Source organism: Acanthisitta chloris, unplaced genomic scaffold (genome assembly GCF_000695815.1).
Source record: "Acanthisitta chloris isolate BGI_N310 unplaced genomic scaffold, ASM69581v1 scaffold2808, whole genome shotgun sequence".
Classification (NCBI taxonomy): Eukaryota; Metazoa; Chordata; class Aves; order Passeriformes; family Acanthisittidae; genus Acanthisitta; species Acanthisitta chloris.
In genome coordinates, this window is record NW_008685174.1 from 28,410 (window position 1) to 38,202 (window position 9,793).

A 9,793-nucleotide genomic window follows, 5' to 3' on the forward strand; every position below is an offset into this window, starting at 1 on the left:
CTGTTGGCTAGGAAGGGTAGGAGAGTAGTTTGGTGTGTATGCTTATACAATGCACAGCATGAAAGGATCTTAGACTGCAGCTGGGACTCTGATGCAAGAGAAGATATAGGAGAGAAACAGATCCAGTGTTTTGCTACAGATCCAATGTTTTGATACTGCAGTCAGATGCAAACATTAGTTCTTAACAAGAATGGATTAAGAGAAATTGAAGTACCAATTTATTGCAGCTTGATTTAGAGCCAAAAGGCCTCTCACTTGTACACATCTGCTATGTGACCAAGAACCATAGTAATTCTCTTGATGATGTAACAGGTAGTAGTGAACAAAACCCAGCTGGAACCACTTGCCCATTGGATGTATGCTGGCCTCACCCTACTTTTCTGAGGAGGTGCTGCATGCAGGCTTGGAGGAACAAGTGAAGGAGTACACTACATTTTCAGTCCTGGCTTTGTTGCTGCTGCCTTTTCACATTTAAAACAAAATTGCTGCTTTGCCTTATAATACTGGTAAACCCTCTGTTTATGAGAGAGTGGAACATTATTTAAATAAGAGTTTGTCAGATTATCTTAACAAAAAAAAACCACTGGTAAAACACGAATTCTTTATGTATTTGTGTGCCCAGGGAGAGATTGGCAGAGAGATGTACATCATCAAACAGGGTGAAGTTCAAGTCCTTGGAGGCCCTGATGGTACAAAAGTCCTGGTTACACTAAGAGCAGGAGCTGTATTTGGAGAGATCAGGTAGGTCCATCACTATTTTTAATACTTTCTTTAGAACTGGTCAAATTTTCAATGGTTGTTTAAGTTCTCTATGACAAGCATGACAGCTACCATGGAGAGGCTAGAAAGTGGGTAGGATCACCTAAGAGGACACTGAGCAAAGAGATGCAGGCAAGCAAGGCAAATCGAAGAGAAGCATCAGCAATTAATATGGCAAGATCTGAGACCAGGGTTTTGGCCACTGTGTACACAGGGATATATAGACAAATTTCTTCTCCACCATGTACCTTACACATCTCTCTGCTCTGCAGTCTGCATTACAGCAGGGCCAAATGCATTTTATTGCCTGTATAGTGAGACTAGGTGCCCTTAAACAGCAGGTGGCAAAGATGAAAATTAATTTCCAATAAAATAGATTTAAAAATCTAAAATACCAAATAAAATGGTTCATTTAGGAGCTGAAGTAGAGATTAAAGTGCTGTAAATGAGGCATCCCCATTTGTAAAAGTATTCGTTTAAGAGCATACAAAACAAGAATAAGGCTGATAGACCAGATTTTTGTGTCTGAGTTTATCCGGAGGAGAAAATTTTTCTCTGGTGGCTACAAATGAATTTTATATTCTCCACATGTTTGCCATGCAAAATCCATTAACTCCTCTGTGCTATGTTCCCCAAGTAGCCAATCAAGTGCTGGTTTTCAGGCACTGCACCCCCTGCTGAGGTTGGCCTGAGGAAAATTAATAAAATAGATGTGCTGCTGCATGTGATAAAGTGGATCCCTGGTTTCTTCCAGCTGCCTTCCTGTTATTGATAATCCTCTTGCTGGTAGCTTTAATCTGCCTTTTGAAAAGTGGTAATCAGCCCTGTGCCAGGTTTACATTTATCCTCTGCTTGTGTCTCCCTTTGAAGTAGAGGAAACATTCCTGTTTACCAGTCATGTGTGTACAGAACTTGCTGAGACCTTGAGTGGAAAACACCTGATATATCCTATAGATACAGAACTTTTTCATTGAGTGGGGAAGTGAAGTTATATCAGAGAGAAGGTTATTTGAAAGATATTTCTCTGTGTGACAATGTAATACCTGAGCAAAGCTGCAAAACAAAATGCTGTATTGTAAGTTATGTGGAAAGCTGAGAATGAACTTGTCAGTAAAGACTGAAAGATAAAAGCTAAAGCAGCTCCAATATGTAACAGGTACATAGATTTAAATTATTTATTAGTCTGATAGTTGGAGTGGGAACTTTATTTTTTAAACTGAGAAATGATAATGATTTGGTTTAAAACAAGGATGGGATTTTCATACTTTTGATCTAATAAAGGTGAGTACTTGTTTCCATGTGAGAACTACACAACGACCTTTAAAGATTCATTTCCTAGTACATGTTACTCTTTACATAATTGCCAACATGGCCAGCAAAGCCCTCAGCAAAGCTCTAACACTACACTTTTAGTCTTGTTTTATTCATTACTGACCTACTGCAGCAGAAAACTCATTCAGACAGATGTAATTTGCATATAAAATGTCAGGCAGTGGATAAACAGGAGGGATAAAAACACAGCAACTGGCAGGCATCCCCAAAATTGAGGAAACGCAAAGACACGAAGCACTAAGTGTATTGGTAGGGATATGTGGTTCCTCGTGGCAAAGTGCTAGAAAATAATGAGTTTGTATAGTGACTTTATATGTAAGTTTTGTCAAGGTCTTCTGATTACAGAATATCAGAATCAAATGGAAAAAATATTCTTTAACGGATGAAATGCTACTTCATTTAGGATATCCAAGTTTTCCCCTCACTATTCATAGTGTCATTATCACCTGATACCAGGCTGATTTCCAATTCAAGATTTGTTTAGAGAAATATGTCAGCTTCCTTCTGAGTGGTTTAGGTATGTGATTTATACATCACTTGCTATTTAATCTCACTCTGTTCAAAATGCATGTAAATGGTGCTTTAGAAGTCTCCAGGGGCAAAGGAATTGAAGGAAATAAAAACTGCTTACTTCCAAAAACTTCCCTGAATTATACTAGAAGGCCAATGCAAGACTAATGATCAAACACATCCTTTGCCAGTCTCATCCTCGAAAATTATTACAGAAAGAGATTAAATAATAAGAGTTCCAATTAACATCCTACCCTCATTGCTACTATCAGTTTGGGGAAGCAAAATAATCTCAGAATCAGAAGCAAACAGATTGTTGCCTTAATGAGAGCTCGTCAGCACAGACAATTGAGAAAGAGAGAAATTCAGCTATAACAACCCTTCATTAGCCCAGAGAAAGTTACACTTTAAGCCAGATGTCCTCATTCATACATTTACTGGTATTTCACTAGAGCTATTTCCTACCAGAATATGGCAATTCTGGAAAAACTAAAACATTTCTCCATTCTATGCAGTTTTTTTGACAGGAAGATCTCCAAATGTTTGAATTCAGCTTTAGCTTTCAGCTGTTTTGTAATTTTAAACTTCATTAAAAAAAATCAAAACCACAGGGAATATTTATTTTCGTGAAAGATTACATTTTATATTACTTTGGTCCAGGATTCTGTGGCAGCTGCTGCTTTTCAATGAGCTCTGCCCTTCTGGAGTTTGACATCCTGCTCAGAAGCAAGATCCAGACCTATTTCCCCTTTCTGACTTACCAGTTCTCTTCACATGCACATAGGTGCCAAGCTGAGCTGCCACAATCCTGCACGTTCAGCTGATAACACATGCCATTCCCTGATCTGTTTCCTAATTTCAATGAACAGCAGCTTCCTACAGAGATCAGCTATAAAAAGAAAATAGATAAGCTGAGTCATCACTTTGACAACTTTATAGCTTGAAATTTAATTTGCAAGCGTAAGAATTCAAAAGCGATCAACTCATACTAATATTACAGCGTTTCAGGCTAACAACTGGAGCAAAAAATGTTAGGTAGACAAAGCAAATTTCTCTATTAATATCATTATTACAACTACCAAGAACCACTGTGAGGTAAATATAGCTATTTTAGAAAATTTGGTCTGTCATATAACTCTTCACACACTAACCAAAACAGATTCAATGCTGAAGTCCATAACACTGTCCTTAGTCAAAGATGATTCTGTTTGAGCAAGGACTGCCTTACCTGTAAAATTCACCTCACATCATGACCATAATGAAAAAGCTCATCTCTTTAGTCTTCGTCCGCCTCAATAAAATGAGCTTTCTACTAGGAAAGCCTAAAAATTATTGTTCAATGACTTGTTGAGAAGTGATTCATCAGAGCTCAATAGCTGTTTGCAATTCTCTTTCACAGCTTTACTTATTGTGCAAATAGTTTTATTCTGAGAAATTGTGCAAAATTGCTTAAAAGAAGACAATAAACTGCATTTTCAGCTTCAGTTCATATAGTGATTGCTGTCTTGGGTTGCTGAGAAACATGCTTTGTGTGCGGGTAAAAACAGCCTTGCACACACAGTTGCAGAGGTCTCATACAATCCTTTACAAATTAAATATATTATCTACATGACCCACTATTTATGTTCTATAAATATACTTACTATTAAAACAAATATTTATAAATCCTCAATATTCTAGATATATCTATTCATGTTTTATGGGGTCTAGACTATCCTTTATTAATAACATTTATATTTAGATAATACTAAAGGTTCTCTAAAAATATTAATTCACTGGGAAAACTTTAAGGGACAAATTTTAGGGTAGATCTTGTATACAGTGATAAAGCAATTTTAGTACTAAGAACAAAATGAAAATTCTCTTGTTTATCACCACAGCTGAGAAGTAAAATCTCTTCATTCAATGCAAGATGAACAATTTATTTGTACATCTCATTTTTTTGTCGATAACCTTCCTATGGCCAACTGCTGCTAGCTAAACTGGCCTAATTCCTTACTTTCAAATCAAAATAGCCTTCTCTTTCTGACAGACACATTTGTAACTGTCAGCCTGAAAGACCTCCCTAATCCATATCATTCAATTTGCCAACATTCAAACATGAGATGCAGTATGTGAGAAAACTGAAAACCAGAGTCTCACAGAAGTTATTCACACAGGACAATTAAAATTCTTGGAGAATTATTCATTAATTGTAAATAATTCATTCAGTAATAACGGACTTGTGCTGCTCTGCTTCAGCTGTAAATAATTTTCAACAACAAAATTGAGGAAATGCCGAGTTCACATGAGGATTAAAACAAGTGCAATCCTTGCTGTGGGTGTCTCTTGGCAGAAATGTCTCTGTCTAGCAAAACTTTTCACAGTCCTTACCATCTACGTATACCTGACCAGTAGTGGCATTTTGCCTTGCTGAGGCAAGAAGACATTTCTAATCCCAACCATACAGGGCCTTTACAGAACATCAGCTAGAACAATCGGGTATGTAAGGGAGCTTTACAATTACTTTAATGGAGAACCAGGAGCAAAGAGATTCCTCACTAGGGCAAGTAACATTGTGACTGATGATGCTGATTTTTATTCCAGCCTATTAGCTGCAGGTGGAGGAAATCGAAGGACTGCCAACGTGGTGGCTCATGGTTTTGCCAACCTTTTCATTCTGGACAAGAAAACACTCAATGAAATCTTGGTGCACTATCCTGACTCAGAAAAACTTCTCATGAAGAAAGCAAAGTATGTAACAGTTTTTAAATCATATCATTTAGCTGCAGAATGGACAGCTGTGACTTCTAGACAGATTTGCATTCCATTCTTGCAAGAACAACAGAGGTAAACACATTTGTGTTTAGAGATCAGACTTGTCTGGTAGTTTCTACAGGAAAGCATGGCCTTGGCAGGAACCCCAAGGGTTGTGGAAATGTGGTAAGTAGAACAAAGTCCTGAATGCAGTTGCCTTCTGCATTGTATTTGACAAAACAAATATGAGGTAAGAATATATATCAGGACTCCCTACATAGTCAAGAAAGAAACTGCAGGACAGCTGTCAATTAAGGAGTAGGTTTTCAAAGATGCAACCAAACCCTTGCAATCAATGCTACAGAGATATGCTTCAATGCACCCACAGAGCTGGATACATTTCCAAAACCTTAAGCAATAGTTAGGAAGGGATTTAAAGGCCTAACAGGATGGAAGTACACAGATTAGAGAGCTGTGCATTTTGTTCAAAAGCATTCCAAAATGGGATTTCAAACCCAAAGTGCTTTCACCTTTGGCTGTAGCTTACTAGGATCACTGTTTCCCCAGCTTTGAAAGGGCAAAGTATTGTCAGATTTTGCCGTAAAATTATGACAAAATAAGTACATTGCTACCTTGTAAAAGGCCCCAATACTTGAAATAGTTTGCCATCATTAGTATATTTCAGCACTCCTGTTGTTCTCAGCTGTTGCCTGGCATTGCTATCAAAGGTTGGAAGGTTGGTCCCAGACTTGAAATTCCACCAGAGTAGACTAAACATAGCAAGGGAGTGACATTTTGTTTAGTGGAAGTGCTAGCAGACGGCTGCATTCAGCATGTTGCACAGCCGTTTGTCAAACCACAGCATCTTGAGGATCATGTTGCCCCTGAGGAATGAGGAACCAAGGCACAGAATGGGCTGATTGCCCAGTTTTCAAAATTAGCATCAACAGGTAGAAAAGCAGAACAAATCCATTGACTGATGGTTCCCGGCATTTATCTTTCCTGCTGTTTCTCCAGCTTCTATCTAAACAGTAGTACAACCACTACCTGTTATTCCTGTCTCTCTGTCCCACACTACGTCTTCTGCTGTCTTGCCCACCCTAATCACATTCTGCCAAGCTCTTAAATTCTGCTTCCTACTGGTAGCCTTTCTCAACTGCAGGAGCTTAATCATCCATCTTTTGTATCTGCACTCCCATCTGAGTTCAAAGCCCTCTCTAGTTATCAGATGAGATGCATGATATCCTGTTAAATTTTAAATATATGCAGTACCTGTCCAGCCATGTATTTTGCTCACGTGTCTAGGCATCCACTAATTCTGCCAAAACTAGGCACCGAGAGGAAATTTGTGGACTGTTTTGATAAAGATCGAAGTTATGTCCACTTTTAGAATGAAGTTACTAGTTGCTCTGCCCTGGAAGGTTACATTAGAGGTTGCTGTGGCCATCTGGCATCTTTAAATAACCTTTTGAAATTAACTCAAAGGATTTATTGAAGCTAGAAATTTGTTCTATTATCACCTGCCTGATACCCACTGTATGGTCTTTACATAAGAAGCCCATGCAAATTGCTGAAGTGCACTTTTTAAATTCATGACAATAAAACTGAAAAAAAAAAGAGTAGAACCATCACTTTGAAATTCCCATACTACGAGATGCTGGACAAAATTACAGTATTGTGGGATTTACTGCACTTCAGACTGTATAGTTCTTGTTCACAATGAGCCTTAAGTCAGGGCTTTTGCAAGGACAGAAAAGTTGCCTTGAAAACTATAAAGTGAACTAATAGAAATGGAAAGGATGGGAATCCTCTGCAGTTCACTAGTCCCATCTATCTTGGAACTGTCATATAATCTTTACCCTCATTGCTCATTCTCACTTCTTGTCATTATGGCTGAAAATCAGTACAGCTACAGAACGGTGTGAAAATCTATTCTGCATATGTCTGCATATGATTGGCAGTAATGTTTAAATCTTCAGAGCATCTTCTACAGAAGCAGACCAAAAATAAGTACCACTGTCTAACCTGACCTATGACAGATGAGACATGCTCTAAGTTAGTTTGGTAGACCAGTACTTCCAAGAGTGTCAGCCAGACTTCCAATGGAGCACTAAATGCTCTCAGAATTTGCATCCAGAAGACCAGGAAAGAGACTGCCACCTCAGGTACAGAGCATTCACCACTCTCCACACTTCTTAACTCATAAAACTCACATTTGCTTTATGACACCTTAATTTGAGCCAGCACTTGTGTATTGTCCAGGATATAAGTAAGCAACTCCAAATTTGAAGAGTTGCCTCCAAGTCTTATCAGAGTCTAGCATAAAACCCTTACCATTTCCAGTTTTGCTCTTTCCACTGGGCCTGATAATAACAAAAAATGACAGTAAAAGTTGCCAGATTTTCATGTATGAATGTGGCACTTCAGTTTTGCAGGAACTTGATCAGTTTCACAGCACTGCTGTGCTCTCATTCCCTTCTGTCTCCAGGGTGCTGCTGAAGCAGAAGGGGAAACCTCCTCCAGGACCAACAGTGCAACAACCACGGGGCCTGGCCAGTCTCTTTGGGCCGAAACCAGAAACTCCAAAATTGTTTAGAGCAATGCTTGGAGGAAGGGGAAGAGAAGGTCTAGCTAAACTGCTGCAGCTGAAGAGACAACAAGACACTCAGGTAAAGCCATAGAAAACAGAGTACAATCATCCAGATGCTGAAAGATACTGAGATGGCTTCAGCAAATAGACTAGATGAAAATTTAGCCTTACTGCAATCCACATCAAAAAATCCCAGTAGCTGAGATATAACCACTCTACCTAAGCTATGTATACACTGATTCTAAAATTTGGCTCAAATCTTTCTGAACCTGGGCTCTATGCAGAGCAGAGAAAACAAAAGCAAGGAAAAAAGAAAGCAAACAAAATCCTCAAAGAAAGCAAGGCTAAAATAGACTTTACAAAGGTCCTGAGGGCATCTGATTTTCTAACTTTATATAAACAACAGTAAATATAGAAATATCCTAACACAGTAATCTGATCCAGCTGACTCAGGCACACAGTGAACCTTCCAATTCAATGTCAGATATCTGGTTGTTACAAATCCCAAAGACAAAATTTAAAGTGTAGCCCACACAGCTAAAACTGATTAAATCTCTAATATATTGCACTTATGAGAAAATTGTTATTTTAACTGATGAAAAATAATTCCCACATTATACTCCATTCTGAGAAATGTTAGTAAGAACCTACTCTGGTCTACATATTTACTCAAAGATGGTAGAATTCTTTTCTTTACAGCTGAACTGGCTGTGGTCTTATTTAAGTCAAATAAAGAACTCTGCTTACACAAATGACTACAACACTGTGATTGGAGCAGAAACACTGCCCAATTTAATGCATATTTGTGAACTTACCAGCAAATAGATTTAGCCAAGTAATTGGGGTTGTGGGCAGTATGACAAGATTTACCTAACACTTTCTTTCTCCCCTAGTAAGTACATAAAGGAAGGCAAGACCTAAGGAAGGGTTCTGTGTCCCAAAACAGTCCTCTTACATCCTGATATATTAGTAAGAAGCTGATACTATCATTATCCACAAGCTTTTCCTAGGTTTTACACTGACATTCTGATTCTGAAATGGCATTTTTCATTTAGAAATTGATTTTCAGCATCTCAATAGAAATTTACATATGTTGTATACCATTAATCATAGTTGCCATGCTGTGCCTTTCCACGGCACATACCGAATAGAACTACTGCCTGAGTTTCCTCTGCAATATTAGAAAACATTAAACTTCTTGTTTCTAGGAAACTCCAGCTGAAACAGAGACTAAGCCTACAGAAGAGAAAAAGGAGCCCATGGAGCCAGCAACCTCCTCTGCACCCCCTGCTCAAAAGGAGGAGCCACAGGCAGATACTCAGCCTGCAGTTATGCAGAGAGCAACCAGTAAGGAGTCTCTGATCATTAGTATGTCACCATCTCCCAGAGCAGGAGAAGGAGAGATCCTTAAAGTTGAAATTAAAGAGAAACAAAAATAGATGGTGCTTTGGGCTGTGGCCCTACCTATTGTCTTGCGGAATTCAGAGAGCTCACGTGACTTTGCTTTTGGGCACAGAAGATAAAAGTAGAGAGTACTCATGAGAAAAATCTACCCCAGCTCCTCTTCTTTCCCTCCACTACTGGCACAATGGGACAAATTATTCATATATTTAACCTTGAGCCTGAAGAGAGAACTTCTGGTGTACTAGGAATTAAAGCTCAGGTTGTATTTCAGGACCCCTTCTTTCTTGTTTCATCCATGCTCTCCTTTTTCTCTTACTCTGCCCTGTTCCTGCTTCTTTTCTTCCCTCTCCTGTTTATCCTTGGTTTCTTATTGCTGTCCTTGTTACTCAGTTTGCTCTTCATTTTTGTATATATTCTTTTCTGGTTTCTCCTCTGTTTTCCCATAGTTACCCTTTTCCTTGC

General features: G+C 38.6%; 1 protein-coding gene across 1 annotated transcript in view; it reads left to right on the forward strand.

Moving 5' to 3' along the window:
* Positions 1–9,366, forward strand: part of CNGB3 (cyclic nucleotide gated channel beta 3) — a gene marked incomplete at its 5' end in the record, with an annotated part of 32,585 nt that extends 23,219 nt beyond the window's left edge. The window contains 4 exons of the mRNA XM_009079625.1: positions 623–741; positions 5,188–5,334; positions 7,826–8,006; positions 9,136–9,366. Of these exons, the coding sequence (XP_009077873.1) occupies positions 623–741; positions 5,188–5,334; positions 7,826–8,006; positions 9,136–9,366 (678 nt within the window). The remainder of the gene's footprint in view (positions 1–622; positions 742–5,187; positions 5,335–7,825; positions 8,007–9,135) is intronic.
* Between the last annotated feature and the right edge of the window lie 427 nt (positions 9,367–9,793).